This window comes from Festucalex cinctus, chromosome 15 (genome assembly GCF_051991245.1).
Source record: "Festucalex cinctus isolate MCC-2025b chromosome 15, RoL_Fcin_1.0, whole genome shotgun sequence".
Classification (NCBI taxonomy): Eukaryota; Metazoa; Chordata; class Actinopteri; order Syngnathiformes; family Syngnathidae; genus Festucalex; species Festucalex cinctus.
Window position 1 is genome coordinate 21,672,981 of NC_135425.1, and position 21,236 is coordinate 21,694,216.

The 21,236-nt window shown below is 39.1% G+C and overlaps 1 protein-coding gene across 4 annotated transcripts in view; it reads left to right on the top strand.

The window, feature by feature from the left end:
• The first annotated feature begins 229 nt into the window (after positions 1–229).
• Positions 230–21,236, top strand: part of gnaz (guanine nucleotide binding protein (G protein), alpha z polypeptide) — a 30,590-nt gene continuing 9,583 nt past the window's right edge. The window contains exons 1-3 of one of the 4 annotated variants that reach the window (XM_077497359.1): positions 230–516; positions 1,856–2,041; positions 18,298–19,534. In XM_077497359.1, the coding sequence (XP_077353485.1) occupies positions 18,812–19,534 (723 nt within the window). In that variant the 5' untranslated portion in view covers positions 230–516; positions 1,856–2,041; positions 18,298–18,811. Of the gene's footprint in view, positions 517–886; positions 1,042–1,200; positions 1,342–1,855; positions 2,042–18,297; positions 19,535–21,236 lie in introns of those variants that run through there. The other 3 variants (XM_077497357.1, XM_077497358.1, XM_077497361.1) reach the window with 3 other exon arrangements.

Below are 21,236 nucleotides of genomic sequence, written 5' to 3' on the forward strand. Positions count from 1 at the left end.
CAGACTCCTTAATCCTTAATGGATGATACATTTTTCACCACTATGAAATAAAGATCTTGCGCTTGCTCCATTTTCGTTAGTCTCATGATTTAATCCTGACCCTTTCCCCCTTCATTCTCTCTCTCTCTCTCTCTCTCTATCCCTGCTGCTGACTCCTCCCTTCCATTTGTGTCCTGCACTCCCTCTCTGTCTCTGACACACACACACACACACACACACATACACACACACAAACACATATACACGCCCTCCACCCCCATCGCTGCAGTGTCTCAACTGCCTTGGAGCAAACCGGAGAGGATACAGACGTGTAAAAGGCACGTTCAGGATAGAGACAGACATGTACGTGCATGTGTTTTGTAAATTGGGAGTCAGAGGAAGATATGAAAATGAAGAAGTGTGATTAAAAAAAACAAAAAAAACAACAACAACTGGATTGCTCAGAGGTTGTTCTCCGCGCGCGAGGGGGCTCATCTGCAGTATCCTTTTGTAAATGGATGCTGGCTTGTGAACACGGTAAGGCTAACTGCTACTCTTCTTTGCATGAGCGAGGCCTGTTTTGGGACACGGCGGGACAAATGCGGGACACCTGTGTGTGTTTTGGGTGTGTTCTCCCCCCCCACACACACACACAAAACAGACAAGGTGATGTTGAGATGGCACGTCCCCCCCCACCCCACCCCACCCCCTCCTCCTCCTCCACCCTGCGAGAATGGACAGTGCTATCACATCCTTGCTATTTGACTCATCACCAAAGAGCATCCTCCGTCCTCAAGGATGCTTTTGCTGCATCCGGGTGTTCAAATCTCACGGTTAGCTTATGTAGGGCAAGGGTGTGTGTGTGTGTGTGTGCGTGCGCGTGTCTGCAAACAGGGGACGACTCAAAGCAGCACATGATCAGGTGTTAGCTTCAAGAAGGCGCTGGGATGGGAACGGACACAATTCATCTTGAGCGTCGATTTGCGGGCGCTGGGACGAGATTGTAGCCGAGTGCGTGAAATGGTTATTGATCATCCTTGAGTTGATTTATGGATTGTGACGGTAAGGCGGTCTAAAGCAGCCTTTCAAATTTATATATTGGTTTGTACTGTATGATTGTGCTCCACGCCTGAGAGACAGGGAGGGAACCATTGCAGCTGAGGGGTGGTGGCGGGTTAACAGCAAGGAGGCAGATGGGGCAGAGGGGCGGAGGTTGTGATGCTGCAGAGAGAAAGAAGGGGAAAAAAAAGACGACTTGGATAGATTTGCTTGTTAAAAAAAAGAAGGAAAAAAAAAGCGGCTCTTATCGGAATGCTTATCGTGACCGTACACAGACGAGGCCTCAAACGTCATGGAATTAAGGTAAAAATGGTGGATCTAGTCTGCTCTGCTGCTCAAAATGGATCAGGAATGTTAGCTTGCTTAAATGTCTTTATCGTTGCGTTGTCTGCGAAGGACGAGAAAGGAGAAGAATATTGATCAGTCTCATCTGACACGTGAGCTTTTATGGGTGGCTGTTCTTAATCAAGTCCCTGCTCAAGGTTTTTTTTTTTTTTTTTTTTTTTTTTTTTTTTTTTTACAAGTCAGATGTTGTGTAGCATTCCAGCTAGGTTTGTTATCCAAAATGTGCAACTCATCTTTTTGCTGAGATGTGTCCATTCCTTCCACTTGGCACTCCCATTTGATTAATTCAATATGTCGGAATAAGATTAGCGATGTAGCAACGAGGTGCTTTCCGCAAATGAGATGGTAGAAGGCCCGTGTTTGTTATTCGAAGCACTTTTTCTGTCAGGTCAATTACCGGGAGCGGGAAACACCGTGGGAAATAATAATACCGTGTGTATCTTCCAATATATTTCCACCTGTTTGCCCACAGTCTCGTCACTGCTAGGAACCCAACAGGAGGCCAGCCAAGGTCAAGCTCACTGTGACAAAAGCTCCGATCAGCTTTGCAAGCTTTTCCCCGCACGAAACAGTTTACTTTTTCACTTGCGATGGCTGCTGGAGCGGGAAAAGATGGATGAGGGCCAAGTTGATGTAAAGTACAATAGCAGCGTGTCAAGTGAGTAAAGCTCAGTCAAAATCTTTTGAATTTCCATGCAAGTGCATTGGGAGCACTGCATTCTAAATCAAAACAATTTGAAAAAATACAATTGCATGGAGTTGTCAAATTTAATCGACAAGTTATCAATTATCAAATTAATCGACAACTATTTTAAAAATCAAGTAATCATTTGGAGCCATTTTTTTTTTATTTAAAATTGTCCAAATCCTCTGATTTCAGCATATCAACAGTAATTGTCCACTGATTTCTGTAGTCCTTGTCAACAGCGTTTAATCAAAATAAGACATTTGCAAACATCTGTTTTTACTTTGGAAAACAATGACCGAAATATAGCACAACATTAATCCAACTTTTTTTTTTTTTTAAATCACTATATGAGTACGAAGTACAAAATAAACACCAATTACTGCTTAACTCATTTACTCCCAATAATGTATAAATACGTTTTTTTAAATGTTCTAAGTGTCCCAAAGACGTATTTATACGTTTTTTTGTTTTTTTTAATGCTAGAGCATACAGAAGGCTTTGATGCAGCCTTCTTTGCCTCAACTGCAAAGAACAGTTGCAGAAATTGTAGTTATTATACAAACGGCCAGCAGGTGGCAGCAGAGCAAAGGAGATCAACCAGGGCCATGTAGAAAAAAAGATCAATTACTTAGAATTTAGCAAAGCCTTCTGTATGCTCTAACATAAAAAAATAAAATAAAATAAAAAACAAAACAAAACATAAAAAACGTATAAATACGTCTTTGGGAGTAAATGAGTTAAAATACCCTAAATATGATGAGAAGCATTATATTAGCATGAAAATGCACAGGCACCCATCCTAAAGCACCATTTATTTACTTGTATAAATTTTTTCACCTTATTTTCTGAGTTTTTTTTAATTTTTTTAAATGAAATCTAAAGCCAGGATTCATGTGCACGGCCATCTTGAAAATGGGGGTTGACCCAGATGCTGCACTGATGAATCAGGCAAAATGCAGAGTGCAATAATAGACGGCCTCCTCCATGTCAAAACTGGAACTAAACCGCATTTTTCAGTACAAGTATCCATCTGAAAAATGTATTTGCCTTTTGCCTTGTCTTGCCTTGCGTATTCTAATCTACACCCGTAAGAGCAAACCTGCTTTCATCCGTCCATAAAATGATGCACACTCTCTCTTTAGGCTAACCACTGTAAAACTCCTTTGCAGTTTTTGAGACCAGAAGTCACTCAGTTCCATGCAATACAGATGTGAATCAGTTCTCAGTTGGACAAATGTTCACAGAAATGTTTCCATTTATTTGAACAGCCTAAAATTGTTTTTTCTTTCGCTTTCTGTCAAGCACTATCAAATTGATAAATTTTTATTGTTTGGATTTGGAATGCAATGTCGAGTGTGAAAATAAAAGCTAAAAGACCCACATTTCTATTACTCTGAACACAACCAAATCAAGGCTGATTTGGCGCTCACTCGAGAGGGATTTTAAACAAATGATTAAAAATTTTGGCAAAATGAAGAATTTGGATCGAACGTTTTTCGGTAAGTCAAAATGTTCTCAATTAGACAAACACGAGGCGCATAAATGAAACATGAGGCCTCCTTCGCAACTGTGCCAATGGCAAATGCTTGCTTTGGTTGCCACGGTATGCAGCCAGTCAAATGATTTGTATGCATATAAAACGAGAGCAACTGTGACACAAACCTATGCTGAGCTGACCTCCTTTTTTGTTCCTTGCTTCATTCAAGTCCAGTGGGTGACATAATGGCTGGGGACAGCACAGGAAGACTTGATTTAAAAAGGCCAACACAACTGGAGAGAGGTACACGCCCAGTTGCACCACCGAGTCAACGCAAGTCAAATGCTTAGTTTACGATAATGCAGGACCAACATTCAACTTGTTGACGTTACAAATGGTGCTGGATGCACATAAATTGATTTTACTTTTTCAAATTTATGGCCAAACGTTTTTCATACATACTTGCGAACCTCTGTTATTTCTTGGTGATGAGCGAAAATCTACCAGTAGTTGACACCCATACAAAAAAGGTTTGTAATCGCCTATAGATGTCAAGAGTTGGCAGCAAAGCACTTTTTTTTTTCTTCTGTTAAGACAGAGCTACAACCGGACTAAATGAAGTCTATGGAGTTAAATATGGTGTAAAAGTAACTTGTAAAAAAAAAATTGTACATGTAGAAAAAAAGCATAAATTTGTATCTGTAAAAGGCATGATTTGTACCTGAAAATTTTTTTCTACCTGTAAAAAAAATTTGTACCTGTAAAATACAAAATGTGTACAAAAAAAGTGCGTTTAAAAAAAAAACATTTGTACGTAAAGAATTTTTTTTTATTTTTCATCTTTTTTATTTATTTATTTATTTATTTATTTATTTATCTATTATTATTATTATTATTATTATTATTTTTTGTAAATAATAGAGGAGTACGAAATGTATTGCATTAATTTTAAAAAACAAAACAAAACTAATTTTTTGGGGGGAGCTTTATTTTTTTTGAGTATTTTTTTCTGTTATTTTTTAAAATGAATTTTTTTCTGTCTAAAAAAAATTCCAAAAAAAACAGGGGAAAAAATATTCAGAAAAACAGGAGAAAAAAAATGTTCAAAAACCAAAACAAAACAGAAAAAATATTATTATGGGAGTAACAAGATGGCCGCCGTGTGACTTTTCAACAGCTTGCACTGGCATGTATGAGATATTCTAGTCATATATACAGGTCAGTGGTCTGCAACAAGTCACTTGCAGTTCACTTGCAGAGGTAAAAAAAAAAATATATATATATATATACACTGTATACATATTCCGAAAAACAGAAGTTGGTGCTCTGTTTTTTGGAATATGTTTTTTTTTCTGTTTTTCTGAACATTTTTTTTTTCTGTTTTTAAAATATTTTTTTTCACCTGTTTTTCTGAGTAATTTTTCCGCCTCTTTTTCCGAATAATTTTTTCCCTGTTTTTTTTAAATATCTTTTTCGTGCCAGAAAAAAAATATCCAGTAAAACAGAAAAATAATAATAATAAAAAATACTAAAAAAAAAAAAAAAAAAAAAAGCTCAAAACAAGATTTTATTTTTTTTTTCACATGAATGCAATACGCTATCCATAGAGGAGAGATTCCCCCCCCCCCTCCCCAAAATATCTGAATATGTGGGATTCATTGCACTGCACTGCAGCTATGACTTTACAACTGTGTTAGCATGGGCTAGTAATAAATTACGCTGTTTTTCGAATACTACTAATTTAAGTTACATTGCTGCTGTTTTTATTAAACTCATTCAAAATCTCATTGCGTTTTTGCATGGAATTCTGATTCTACATTTTTTAGCAATGATACAGAGACACTTCAGCTGCGTTCTCACTCTTTGTCTTCAAACAAGACAATGTGCTCAATCGGCTGGTTCAGCATTGGTGTTTATTTTGGGTTCTGGCCAGGTAATAGGACAACGCGTCTTTGCCGCAACATAAAGAGGACTAATAAATAACTTGAGGCTCCGTACGTAATCAAACACAGTTTTAGGGACGGGCGTTCGGTGACGTTCTGCTTTGGTGTTGTAAAAACATTTGCTCGACGCGCTTCTTTCTTTCTCCTTTGACCTCCTCCTCTCTTGCACTCATCTGCGCCCGTCGCTCGCCACATACAGCAGGCCGTCTGTTTCCCCCCCGCCGAAGGCCAACAAGTTAGCGGGCCTTCACTTGCGGCACTCAAATGTGAGAGGGCAGATTGAGGGGGGACAAACAGACCCATTTTGTGTTCCACTGCACACACATAACACTGGTCATATGACAACAAGGAGGCAGTGGAGAGGAAGGGGGAGGAGGGGCAAGGGCGGCGCTGGGTTGATGAGGGAGCGCTATCTATCGTCTGCAACCCGCGGGCGAGACGATGCGGTGCAATGAAAGCGGTAAAAAGGCATGTGTGTGTATGTCTTGTTTTCAGTTACATGTACACACATACTTTATTAACGCCATACAGGGGAGCCACAAAGGCCAATCTATTCCAGGGTCAAACTACCATTTTAACCCTCTAATTGTATGTTATTGTGATTTTTATTCTCCACACTTTTTTTGCCCACATAATACAGTCAAACCTCAGTTTTTAATCCGTTCCAGAAGGCTGTTCTAAAAGCGATTTGTTCGAAATCCGAAACAATTTTGCTCATTATAATTGATGTAAATAATTTTAATCCGTTCCAAATCTAAAAAAAACTTTTTCCAAGTTTTTTTTTTTTTTTTTTTTTTTTACTATTTTACACCATAAACTGCACTGTATTCTTTTTATATCGTCTATTATATCGTCTGATTCCACATTATTTACAATTTTGCACAATTTAACATTTAATATAAACTTTTTTTCCCCATTCATTTTCAATGGGACAGACATTGAACTTTTTCTAAGTATCGCTTTCCACGCCCACTTCCATACATATAACTTAGCATCATTACCAGGTGTCTTCGGTGGCACAGTTGGTAAAGTGCATTGTCCAGTAACCAGGAGGTTATAATTTCATTATCTATCTATCTATCTCTTATTTATTTACTTCATAAGGATTCCACATGCATTCAAATGTTAGCATTCAGCTATTAGCATTCAGCTTTCAGCATTCCCACGCAATTTTTCAAGAAATTGCACTCAGTCTAGTTTTAAAAAAAAAAATTGAATTTTCAGGGAAAAATATGAATGTAAACAAAACAATTAAAAATATTAAAGGGATACTTTACTTATTTAGCCATTTTTTGGCAGTCAAACATTAATATTTTGCCTACAATAAATTAGATATTTTCATTAATTTTCATGAACAATTAGCACCTTTAAAAACACATTTTGCACCTTGCTGTTGACTGAAAAATGACATCACAAGGGGCGTGTTCGGGTTTTTGCTCGTGTTTACATGGTCTTTCAAAACCCGAATATTGCCGATATTCGGGTTTTGAAAGTTTTGTGCAACATTTATGCAACTTTGAAGATGTAATTGTCTCCCCAAAATTGTCACAGAATTTTGAATTTCCTCATATACTAATATTTTTTAAGAAGGTAAGTCATTCATGTATCATGCACAAAAAAAATAAGTAGGACAAAAAAAAAAAAGCTGTCATTATTGAAAAGGGCTTTTGAGTTAGCTGGAAGAAGATACTTGGCACCACATGGAATCTGTGCCTGCAAAGATGAAAAATGCCAAAAATGTCTTTGTGGTTTGAAAGTACCTGAAAGTGTCTATTTTCTGCTGCAGAGAGTTAGCATATCTTATCTGTCATGACCCGAATCAATATCACGCCCTATGGGAGTCTGAATGTTTCTAAGTATGAATGTAGCTCGCAGATGTGTTGGATTGTCATGTTATTTAGTACAACGATCTGGTCATGTGACACTCAGTTATTACCATTACCTGTACTTATTGTTTTGCAATTGCATGATTTATATTTAGGGCCTGTTGCTGACTTCACTACGAGTGACAAGACATTGAACATTTTTGACGAGGTCACCTTGGGTTGGAAACCGTATATTTATTTGCGCTCAGATCGCAAAGCAGACGTTGAGTGAACAAGCGGGTTGTCCACCTTGTGCCATCCTCTCTCCTTTTCGCATCTGACCGCCTGTTCGCCTGTGCACAAACATGCCTTTGTCAACACCGACTGGCCTTGTGACTCGGTGTGACCCGCGAGATTGGCGAAAGGCGAACGAACGCAGCGGCTGGAGCATCGACGACGTTAAACAGGGCATTATCGCCACAAGAGAGCTCGCCCCCGCCGCCGCCGTCCCGGCCCCGCCTTTAAAACGGCCCACTGTTTTTGTGGATGAGCAGCTCTGAGAACACTGCCCTTCATTGTTTTCCATAATGAATGAGTTGCATCCTCACCATGTGCGCACAGTATACAGGCATCCGTGTCTGAAGTCTGCTTTCAGCGTTGCATAATGGGCACGAGGTACACCATGTAGACATATGCAAATATGAGATCTGTATTCACAGTTATAACTTCACAAAAATAACTTCACAATAAAAATTGCTCAGTTTTCACGAGGGCTGGGTATCGATTAGGGATGTAACGATAAGCGTGCTATCGTGATGTCGTGATATTAAAACTGGCACAATATCATCCTCGTCATGTTCACGAGATTTAAATGCAACACATCTGTTAAAAAAAAAAGTCAGGTTGATTTCCATTTGTGCAGTTCTAGCACCCTCTGGTGGCTAGTTCTTCAGTGCAATTTAATTTTCATTGGGGATGTTTTGGCCCTTTTATGTTGAAAATCTATGTGGGGGAACTCAATGTATGCGTGAATTAATAACATACCATAATAACATAATAATAATAATAATAACTTAACGTTGCTGTTCTGTACAAAAGCACAATATTGCATTTTTTTTCTTTACAATATTGTGACCTTTTTCAAATATCGCCCCAACCTCCCCACAACATCGTGATAATTATCGTATCGCGACCTTCATATCGTGATAATATCGTATTATCAAAGTTCGGATATCGTTATAGCCCAAGTATCGATTCTAATTTGCTCAATCGATTCGATTTCGATTCAGACTTCAGTTCAATTCAAATGTTTCCGTTTCGATTCACTTCAATTAAGTCCGATATCAATTAATTATGGCACATCAATGCTTCTTAAATGTCAAGGACATCATCAAAACTCCACAAATATTAAATTTCAAAGTAAATTTTGCCGAGGCAGTAACTGGTGAAATTATTTAGTTTATTAATAAAAAGTAACAACAGTAAGGATGAAAATATTTTCATAATCTTATTGAATAATTGTAAATAGAAATTTAAAATATTCTGAATGGTCTTAATATGCAAAATCAGATCTCTCATAAATGTAAGAAAACACTTTTAAATTCACGTGAACAGTACATTTAAAAAAAAAACCCAGTAAGAAGGCCTATTAAATTCTATTTTCTTAAGAATTTATGGGAAAAAGACATAAAATTATCGATTCATTGTTTTATGAGTCAATATCGAGCGTGAAAAGTAAAAAACGATTTGATATTGATTATGCCCACCTCTGATCGATAACCGATAACCTCCTGTTGCTCGAAAATCAAAGTGTGCCCGTTTTTACGTAGCGCGCACGTGTTGATGTGTATAAAAATAGAGTCGTAGGAGATGATTTCCACTGGACTTCAAGTGTTCGTCAAATCTGCAAGTGTATAATAAAATGATTGTTGAAATCAGGCTTTGAGGCTAATTTCCACTTCGAGTGGTGTCAGCCCAAATCATTTTTTTTGTGGTGATTTCTAAGCAGTTATAGAAAACAATTTCCAAGAATTTCACTATTAAAAGCTTTTTTCCCCACCCAATGAATACAAAAATAGTAGTTCTCCTTTTCTAACACTACATTGCATTTTGTACGGAAAGCTAAATCCAGCCAAGACTATCATTAGGCAAAGCACTTTGATTTGCTGCGATTATCAAGCATGAATGAATCTGTGTTGATTAAGGAAGCTTTCAACATAATCCACCAGAACCTTCACGCTTTGCCTTGTCACAGCAGATTTTTGTCATAAAAAAAAAAAAAAAAAAAAAAAAAAATCACTTCTGCGTTAACTTTTGATTTATTAAAAAGAGAGAAAAAAAAACAATCAATGCAGATTTCCAAAGTATGATCATTAAACTTGAATACATTGACAACAATGCCTGATTGACAGATGGTAAATGATTATAATCTTAACAGTCCTACTTTCATTTCCGAACCCTGTAAAGTGAATTGAGAGTATCATTTCTAAATCCATTTGACGAACTGAAGAAAAAATATATTATCCAATCATCTTTACTTTAATATTCCCAAATCTTTGTGAAGTAACTGGAATACTGCAAAATAAATTTTTGAAAAAAAAAAAAAGTTTTTATTTTTAAGCTATGATGTGTCCACTACAGAGGACATTTTTTTAAAACTTAAATGCTAGGCTCTACTACAGTTAAAATAATTCAAACAATACTTTGTGTTCTTAAGAGTCTTATCGAAAACATGCTAACAACATTTAAAACTATAAGTTATACACTTACTTTTCCTCTTCCCTAAAAAGTGCTTGCACTGAGGGAAGCCATTTTCTTTTATGATGCAATCACAGGTAGCAAAGCCCCTCCCCTACGCATTTGGTATCATTGGAAAGCTCTCAATGTCCTCTATAGAGCACAAAAGGAGTTAATGCAAGCGTATGCACTGGGTGGAAGATATTCCGGTTTAAAAAAATGTCCACTACAGAGGACACATTTGAATTGCTGGTAGTCAGGAGGATATAGCATGAAATTATTTTTTATTTTATTTTTTTTACACGCGTTCCTGATTTATTTATTTATTTATTTATCTATTTTTTGAATGAATATATACAGCGTTTTCCGCTGAGGTTAGGCTCCAAAAAAATACCCGCTATAAATGAAATCCGCAAAGTAGTTTGCTTAATGTTTTATATTTATCATAAATGTTTTAAATCTCTCTCTCTCTCTCTCTCTCTCTCTCTCTATATATATATATATATATATATATATATATATATATATATATATATATATATATATATATATATATATGAATTTGTCAAAGTAATGCTGCTATAATGACCAACACCTATTTTGTCCAATTAAGCGTGTCATCCACACAGCTGTAGAAAACTATAATTAAGCTACAAATACTGTCCGCCGCTGCAGAAAAATCCCACTGTCTGACCTATATCTACTCTAATTGTGATGTAAAGTGAGACCAACACACAGTTCCAACTCATCAGACCCAAGCAGGCTTTCTAGGTTGGGAGTACTTCATGTTTGGTTCCTCTAAACTACACACAGAACAGCTGCAAAATACTGCATACTGCTTCTTTTTCAAAGGCATCGCATGATACAGTTACAATCTGCAACAACACAGTACGACACTGATCAATCGTTCTCCGGCTGCAACCATGAAATTGAGCGTTTGCTGTCTTTGTCCCAGATTCCAGCGTGCACTTGCTGCCGAGCAATAACGTTACATTTCTTCAATCTCGAGTCTGTGAATTTCTATTTTCCATTCAAGGTTTCGCTACCGACGCATACAAATTACAGGGGAGATTTAATGTCAATTCACGTCAATGCCAGTTTTTATCCTTGGTCCATTTATTCTTGGCGAGGATGTGGTTTTACGGGAAATGGAGCAGGTTACAAGATAATAGGTGTATTAGAATAGATAGCAGATGAGGGTTCCAAAAGGCTTTCAACAGATTATGTGTAGCCCAGCCTGCTTTTATTATTATGTACAATTAGCTCTTCTTATTCTTTTAATGAATAAGTTGCCTTTTACTCCTCCAATAAGTATGTGTAAGCTGGTGAAAATGTGTTTATTTTAGGGAGCTGGTATGCGAACCCTAAACCCCAATTGTAGCCTGGTAGAGGGTATAACAGGATGCACGAAAAAGTTTAAAGGGGAAGTTATGGTTATGTAACATCACTAGTCTAAACATTACATTCTGATTAATATTACATTTGTTGAATATGAGTTATGCAGCAAAATCCAGCCATTTTTATCCTCTTCAGGGGGGTTGGGGGGGGGGGGGGGGGGCATTTTGTCACTTGCTGTCTATTGAAGATGACATCACAGTTGCTCAGGGCTCAGGCTGCACCAATCACAGCTCGCCTGTTTTGTGAAGCTGGGCTGTAATTGGTTGTTACCTCTGAGCAACTGTGATGTCATTTTCACTCGACAGCAAGTGACAAAATGGCCGACCTTCTGATGTTGATTAAAAATTGCCGGATTTTGATGCTTAACTCATATTCCACTAACGCAATATTAACCAAAATACCGTATTTAGGCTAGAGGGGCTGCAGAGAACATATTATTGACAAAACATTTTTGGGGTGGTTGACTTCCACTTTAACTCCTTCACTCCGAGCCAATTTCACTGAAACAACCCCCTTCGCTCCCAGCTGTTTATTGGATTTTGACTGGTTTTGTAAGGCCCACAGAATATTGTGTTCTATTGCTCTAAAAACATGGAACCTACCCAAAAGACAGATTAGTCTCTTCTTTCATTACAGAAAAAAAAGTATATTTCTATCTGTTTCCGTTTTGCAGCAATTAGCATTAGAATATAGCTAAGTTTCATCATTATTCACAAATTTGCTTAGAATTGTCAGGAAATCAGCTCGTTTTCAACATGGCCCTGGTTGATCTCTTATACTCTGTTGCCACCTGCTGGCCGTTTTTGTAATTATCACCATTTTTTCACCCTTTCTCTGCAGTTGAGAGGCTGCAACAAAGCCTTCTGTGTGCGCTAGCATACAAAAAAAAAAGAACATTTAAAATAGAACGTATTTACACGTTTTTGGGAGCAAATGAATTGAGGACCGATGCCTGAAATGGAAAATGAAGTTTGCCATTTTAGTGTGAAGTAGCCATTTTAGGCAAATTCCTGTGCCCGTACTTTGTTAACGAAGCTAAACTATATATACCACAATACGAAGAGGCTAGCCTCGACTTTAGTGGCGCGCTAAATTGTAAAACTTTCTTGCCAATGCCATCTAATGTTGAGCAGATGACATCAAAGTTTGATGATCATTTCCATGATGAAAAGCGGTCGCGAAGTCCAAATGATCACTGTTTGCGGCTTTAATTTAATGTTTGGATTGAAAATGCAAAGGCATGCTGGTATTTATGACGGGTTGTGTTTATTGGCTCCTGATTAGAGGGGCTGCTTTGTTACTCGCCAGCCAAGCATAAGGAACAGCGACATTCAATATTCAGCCCTCGGAAAAGAAATCAAATTGTGATTTATTGGAATGAAACAGGCTGAAATGAAGCTGCGCGTTCCTTGTTGACTGTTGTTCAGCCGCAGGTAACGGCGTGTTGAAACTGTCAACAGCGCTGGCCGCAGACGTCGAAGGAGGCGCTAATGCCCGCGGACCTTTCACGAGGGTTCACTCGCAACCGTCACAGAGCCCTGAAAGTCACCTTGACTTTTGCCCGAGCGCGCCATCTGTAGCGAACACATCATCTTTGTGAGGAAATATTTGACGCTAACGTGTGCTTATCTCCCGTGTCACACGTTCCAATCCCTGTTCAACATTTTCCTCATTTGAAATTCCCCATTATCCCTTCAGGAAAAGCCGGTTGGCCGTGTTTATACTAAACAGGCTTACGTGTCACCTTGCGGCGGCTGCACAACGCAGAAGACGAGCGCAGTCGAGCGGAGCGAGCGCATTGATCACCTCGCTAATGCTTTGCTCGTTCATCACTTACATTAATAATGCTTCTCGTCTCACTCGGCTTTCTCTCGCATGGCTTCAGGACTCCTGAATAAAGTGAATAATCACATACTGCTAATGTCATCTACCACAAAGATAAAAAAAAAAAAAATGTACTAGACTAAGTGCAATTTCTGGAGAAATTGCGTGGGAATGCTGAAAGCTGAATGTTAATTGCCGAATGCTAAGCTGAATGCTTATGAAGTAAATTGAAAGATAAATTATGTGAAAACTACAAAGTTTTAATTGAAGATAAATAAGAAGAAAACTCGAACTGCAAACTGTCTAAGATTATAATCTATTTACTGAAATAATCAGTTGTTATCGAATGTACTAAAATGTGGTCCAAGCGGGTTTGGACTCTGGGGGGAGAAATTGCTCTCAGAGCTAACTGAGCTAACTTACCTTGTTCAAATTCATGGCTAATGGCGTATTTATTTTAAAAATAGCCATCTGATGAAAGCCAACGTGCTTTTAATCATTTCAGCGAAATTGTAATGCATTTCCTGATATGATAGTCAGTTGGTATACAGTTATATCACTAAGCATAATTGCCATGGATATATTTGCAATGTACAGTCAGAGGTGGGATTCGAACCCGGGACCTCCTGCTTACTGGACAATGCACTTAACCAAATGCGCCACTGAGCAGTATTAGAGAGCTGGTAATGATGATCGGTTGTATGTGGGGAAGTGTGCATGGAATGGAAAGGGAAAGTTCCATTGAGAATGAATGGGGAAAAGTTGATATTTAACATTAAATTGTGCGAGTACTGTAAATAATGTGGAATCAGATGATATATACCCCGGAAGGATTGCATTTTTTTTTAAGCAAGTTGAAATTTGTACAGTGTAAATCGTAAGTATTATGTGGGAGTTGTTTCTCTGCAAATAAGTGAGGAAGATAAAAATCCGAATAACGTATGTTATTATAAGATTGGGTCATAAATTCCCACCATTTGACCACCAAGGCTGATTTTGGGATTAGCTAGTATTAGTGGAGAAAGAAAAACTGGCTGTCTGGTGGAGTGGAGTGAATAGCAAGATGCCTTTTTGTTGAGTAAATGACATGTGAGCGCTTTTTTTTGTGTGTGTGTGTGTGTGTGTGTGTGTGCCCGCTCTGTGCTGCCACCGCAAGGCTTTCTTGCCAAATATCCTCAAGTGCGATAAGGATAACCCTGCCATTGTGAGGATGTACGGCGGATGGTGCTGAGCAAAGTTTGAGCGGGAAGTCTAAACCGAGAAACAAAGGAAGTACACAGTCATCCAAAAGTCACACACTTCCTCCGCACCCAACTGGTCGAAATACTCAAATATTGTCGAACACAAAAATCAGTCTCAGCACTAGTTACTTGAATGGTGGAACACAAAGGCTTAAATTGAACGTCCCGTAGGAAAATATATATATATATATATATTTTTTGCATTTCAAACATTTAAAGCAGTGGTGTCCAAACTATGGCCAAAAAATCTGAACTATCCCTTTAAGTTTCTGATCAAAATGCATCACTTTTCATTCCAAAAATTAAAATGGGGTTTTAAATTTTATTTACGTGACATTTTTCAGCGTAACATAATTTTAAACGTGGTTTGGAACAGCAGAGAGACGGTTGAAAATTGTATGTAAAAAACAAAACAAAACAAAAACTACCACACTCCTCTTGGCTATCGCATTACCTCAGCACTCACGATGCATTAAGACGCCTGCCTGCAAACACCTCCTCTTCATTCCACACCAAGATGTCCATCTTACCTCTGAATTTGATGATTTACAATACTAGCGAATGTGACAGTCTCCGAGACGTGTGAAATCTTAGCAGCGATGATGTACGTTAGCGTTTTGTTAAGTTCCGCTCTAGCCAAATTTTTAACTCATTGACTCCCAGCCATTTTGACAGAAGCAATCCCGTTCGCTCCCGGCTGCTTTACTGGATTTTGACTGATTTTGCAAGGCCCACAGAATATTGTGTTCTATTGCTATAAAGGCATGGAACCTATCAAGAGAAAGATTAAAGTCTCTTCTTTAATCAGGAAAAAAAAAGTATGTTTCTATCTGTTTCCGAGCTAAGTTTCATCAGTTTTCACAAATCTATTCAAAATTGTAAGTAATTGAGCTTTTTTCTACATGGCCCTGGTAGATCTCCTTTGCTCTGCTGCCACCTGCTGGCCGTTTGTGTAATAACTATCATTTCTGCAACCGTTCTTTGCAGTTGAGTGGCTGCATCAAAGCCTTCTGTATGCTCTAGCATAAAAAAACTAAACTAAACTAAATTATAAATACGTCTTTGGGACACTTAGAACATTAAAAAACGTATTTATACGTTATTGGGAGCAAATGAGTTAATGAGGCTATGATGAATGTTAGCGTTTTCTTTTTTTTCTTTTTAGTTGTTTGCACTGTTGGAAATGTCTTCCCTCGCAATTATCCAGTGTGGACTTCATGTACTGCTTTAAGTGTCTCAGAATCTGTGCATTAAGTCTGTGTCATTGAGTGACTGAAGCCCTTTGTGTGGAGATATTTTGTTGGGGTTCTGTTCTACTCCGTTTGTCCTCTCACTCTTTTGAAGAACAGACCTTGCTTTCCAAGCTCAGAGAAATGCCCTCTTGTCTCTCTCCCGATCTGATAGGTCGGCAACGTTGACTTTTGCCAGAAAAACTAGGCCAAAGTATGATTTCACGTTTGTTACTCCGCCAATAGAGAACAGCCCTGTCTCATTATTTACCACCGGGCCATCCCTGCACCAGCACAGCGCAACTTTATTAACATCAGGGTTCAATATTTTTTTAAAGGAGAAACACACTTAACTCCCAACTAAAACATGCCCCGAAGGACCAAAAATGAAATCAGATCTGCTTGAAAATATTTGTACTTCTCCACTAATCGCAGCGCATAACCTGGTGGATAACATCACAGATGTCTGCAAAGCAGAGCGGGCTTCATTGCAGCATTAAGACGCGGGAGGCACCTGCTGCCTCGAGACACTAAATAAGGATTTTTTATTTTATTTATTTATTTTTTGCTGAATCGCAGACTAAGAACAGAAGACAATATCCAGAGGCATTAAGTGTTATAGTGCAAACAAACATGTTTTTTTTTGTTTTTTTTAAAAAGGAAAGAAATGAAACTTGCAAAATTGAATTTTTTCATTTCAGATTAAGTCCCCTGTATCCCTCTCCATTAGTGTGTCTTTTTTTTTTTTTTTTTTTTTTAAAGACATTTTACAGTAATTAGATGCATGACGATGTCAGAACCAGTATTTGGTGTCATCATGTGATGTCTAAAGAAATTCACATCTTTCCTAGGGGTGTGCTAAAAAAAAAAAAATCGATACGGCAATATATCGTTGCGGGCCTCATTACAATACACGTATCGATACGCAGGCGTCAGAATCGATATTGCTCGTTAACTTTAAATAGGCAGTTAACGTTTGCCTTTGCTCCTTTGCATTGTACCGGAAAAAATAAAAACCAGCAACGTCTTTGAAGTTAATTGCCTTCAATTAAAGCAAAAAGAGCTCACCAGTGATTGGACACTGTGTCTTGCTGAGATAAATGAAAGCTAGGAATAATATCAATATTTATTTACTTATAAACCTAACATGGCACGTGTCTTAATATACCAATTTTCGTATATTTTGTTGAAAAACTAAATAGAATGTGTTACATGGAAAAAAAAATGCTGTTTTTATTTTGCCAAATATTTCAAATAAGCACATTTTAGAACTGTAATTTTAATACTTTTGATATTTTTTCTCATATCGGTTCATGCCTATTAATAAATGTTCCCGGTGTGTCTGTGAAAGTGGCTCCTTGCTCTGCAGTGCGTGCACATTTAGACCAGGCATGCCGCTAGGTGGTAAACCAGAAGAGCTGCTAACAAGAATATTTTTGTCAGTCAGCATACCAAACATATCCTTTAGGTACACATATGACTGTTATTATAAAATGCGAGAAAATGAATGTAATATATCGGGATACGTATCGCCCTGAAGATCAAGTACAGTGGTACCTCTACTTACGAAATTAATTGGTTCCGGAAGAAAGTTCTTAAGTAGAAAATTTTGTAAGTAGAGACGCATTTTCCATGTAAATGCCCTAATCCGTTCCGAGCCTCCCAAAATTCAGACATAAATGTTTTATAAAGCATAAAAATGCATCAAAAACATGTAACAAATACATGTTACAATTAATTATTGCACAATAAATGAGAGTTCTGCGTAATGTAAAAAACAAAGAATAGAGTAAAGAATAAAAATGATGGTCATTTACCTTTTTAACTGCTGTCCTCATCGTTTTTTGCCCTCTTTGGTTCATGTTCTCTCTCAGAAGTGTTTTTTTCTGCCTGGTGTTTTGCAAAGAACTGATCCAAGGATGTTTTTTTTGTTTTTAAACAATGCTTCGTAAATGTCCAAGGCAAACATCATCTTAGTGAGCAAACACCCGACTGGTGAACACTTTTTCTGGCCGATTCTTTTAAACAAATTCTGAAACGTCATGGAAACTTCCGGTATGGCGAGGCATCTTTTTCCCCCCCCCCCCAAAAAAAAAAAAGGCCCATCTCGTCGTAATTAAAAACTTACTGTGCCTTCATCAATCACCAATTGTTTGAATTTTTGCACAAATTCGTTGGCCGTTAGTTCATACATTTACGAAAAACTATCGGAACACTTCATGGGCCGCGGGATGAATGATGAGGACGCTGTATAGACACCGATCTAGTATACGCTCATAGATACCTATGGTAGGAAATAGCCATAGCCGAAAGTATTTTGCGTTCGGTAATGTATTTTTACCTTCGTATCTAGAAATTTCTTTCGTAACAAGAGGAAATATTTTCCCGTTGAGGCGTTTCGTAACTCGAAAATTTCGTATGAAGAGACGTTCGTAAGTAGAGGTTCCACTGTATTGGGATATGTATGTATCGCGATACGTGTCGTATCGCGACCCCTGTATCGTGATACGTATCGTATCGTGAGGTTGGCGGCAATACCCAGCCCTAATCTTTTCCCTGTTGTGTTTCACCAGACTCGAAGAACCTATCTCCAAGCAAGCAGGAAGCTAAAACTCACTCTGGGGTGGATGACTGCAGTTGGGCTGACAGGGAAGACGCGACACAGGAGCCATGTGGGGATGGAGTGAAAGAATTTTCCCAATCGCACCCATCAAGCCCAAACACTTCCTCTACTGACAGTAGCTGAAGGTAGTCCGCCTTCCTCCAGAGCTTTTCCTCAAGGGGAGGCCCCCCCCCTGCTATGATCCCCAGCTCCCTTGGCTTCAGCAGGCAGCCGAACGTCGGTGCAAGGCACTGTGTGGGCATCCCACAAGTCTGGGTTTTGCCCACACGGGACTCACAGACCGCCCCGGAGCGAAAAGAATGAAAGTCGCTCATTTCTGCGGAGGCTCTCCCGGCTGCCGGTTGATCTGACGTGAGCACCTTGCCTCTGGCTCCTCCGAAAGTTCCCATCACTTCTTCTCTGCAATTAGTTCACCGACAAGCGGCAGCACGAGTTCCTTTGCGCTCACCACGTGGTGGAGGACCATGGGGTGCCGTCAGAGCTCGGAGGAGAAGGAGGCGGCTCGGCGCTCGCGGCGGATCGACCGCCACTTGCGATCGGAGAGTCAGCGGCAGAGGCGCGAGATCAAGTTGTTGCTGCTGGGCACCAGCAACTCCGGCAAGAGCACCATCGTCAAGCAGATGAAGATCATTCACAGCGGCGGCTTCAACCTCGAGGCCTGCAAGGAGTACAAGCCCCTCATCCTGTACAACGCCATCGACTCGCTCACGCGCATCATCCGTGCCCTGACCACCCTCAAGATTGACTTTCACAATCCCGACCGCGCCTACGACGCCGTGCAGCTCTTTGCCCTCACGGGGCCGGCGGAGAGCAAAGGAGAAATCACTCCGGAGTTGCTGGGAGTCATGAAACGCCTCTGGGCAGACTCGGGGGTCCAGGAGTGCTTTCAGCGATCCAACGAGTACCACTTAGAGGACAATACCGCTTACTACCTAAACGACCTGGACCGCATTTCCGCGCCCGAGTACATCCCGACAGTGGAGGACATCCTGCGATCCCGCGACATGACCACTGGCATTGTCGAGAACAAGTTCACCTTCAAGGAGCTCACCTTCAAGATGGTAGATGTAGGCGGACAGCGATCAGAGCGGAAGAAGTGGATCCACTGCTTCGAGGGCGTGACGGCAATCATTTTCTGTGTCGAACTGAGTGGCTATGACCTCAAACTCTACGAGGACAACCAGACGGTAAGGAAAATCAATTGCAAAGCTCTCCACAGACAGACATAGATCATAATTAACTCATTTGCTCCCAATAACGTGTAAATACGTTTTTTTTATGTTGTAAGTGTCCCAAAGACGTATTTATACGTTTTTGTTTTGTTTTGTTTTTTTATGCTAGAGCATACAGAAGGCTTTGATGCAGCCTCTCAACTGCAAAGAACGGTTGCAGAAATGGTAGTTATTACACAAACGGCCAGCAGGTGACAGAAGAGCAAAGGAGATCAACCAGGGCCATGTAGAAAAAAAGCTCAATTACTTACAATTTTAAATAGATTTGTGAAAACTGATGAAACTTAGCTCTCTTCTAATGCTAATTGCGGCAAAACTTATACAGATAGAAACATACTTTTTTTTCCTGATGAAAGAAGAGACTTTAATCTTTTGGTAGGTTCCATGCTTTTATCGCACTTGAACACAATATTCTGTGGGCCTTGCAAAATCAGTCAAAATCCAGTAAAACAGAGAGTGAACGGGATTGCTTCTGTCAAAATGGCTGGGAGTGAATGTTAAAAGAAGGTCAACGTATCCATGAATCCTGAATATGGAAGAAGGAAAGTAACATCTAAATTCCTACGCATGAACACAGAATCAAACGGAAAGGTATTCAATTTAGCCACAATCCCGAAATAAAACTTCAATCGTGTAATTAGCAGGGATGTAACGATATCCAAACATCACGATACGATATTATCACGATATGAAGGTCACGATACGATAATTATCATGATATTGTGTGTGTGTGTGTGGGGGGGGGGGGGGGGGGGGGGGGGGGTTGTTGGTGATATTTAAAAAGGTCACAATATTTAAAAAAAAAAAAAAAAAAAGAGCTAATACCAAAAAAAGAACAATATTGTGCTTTTGTACATAACGGCAATGCATGTAAACCACCTACAATCTCTTTATTGAGGCGCTTACTTGTTAATGCACGCACACAATGAGTTCCTCCACATATTGACTCGCCTCACAAGCATATTAGTTTCCGTCATCTTAGTAAAAACAAAGCTATTTCAAATGTCTCTGACAGAAGAAAGATGCCTGCGTTATCTCTTTCTCATGGTTTTGGAATTTGAACAATTTCCTACCCATAGTATATCTACAGTGTTTCCTTTTTTTGAGTTGTTATGATCTGCTGTGTTGTTAATGTTTGTATAACTTTTTGATAGAAGATGAACAAAGAATACTATTTCAGTTTTTTTTTGGTCAGGATCACCTAAGGGGTCAGCTATTTTTTTTTATATTTATATATAATTCTACAAGCACCTTTTCTTTCCTAAAATACACCAGTGTAAGCACCCAAAGGCCTTTCGAGCACGAAGTTAACACACTAGCACAGAGGAAAGCTTGTGGTTGCTTGTGGTTACTGGAGTGAGCGAATATGCATGGGTTACAGGCAAAAGTTGAACAAAGACAGGTTAGTTTTTTCCCTCCCTTCAGTTTAAAAATAGAGTCTGCGGAGAACGGTGGCATGGTGTTAATTGAGTTCACAGAACCACATGTGAAATTTTACCTGTGAGATTTAACAGGTTGCAAACGCTCTTTGGGAGTTTGGGGGGGGACAAAAAACTTTACAATTTCCAAACTGCTAGCTAGAGAGCAAGATGCTTTTCAGCGGCGCTCATGTGCATTTTCATTTTCATGGGAATTTGGCAGACCGCTCTGCTGCGCC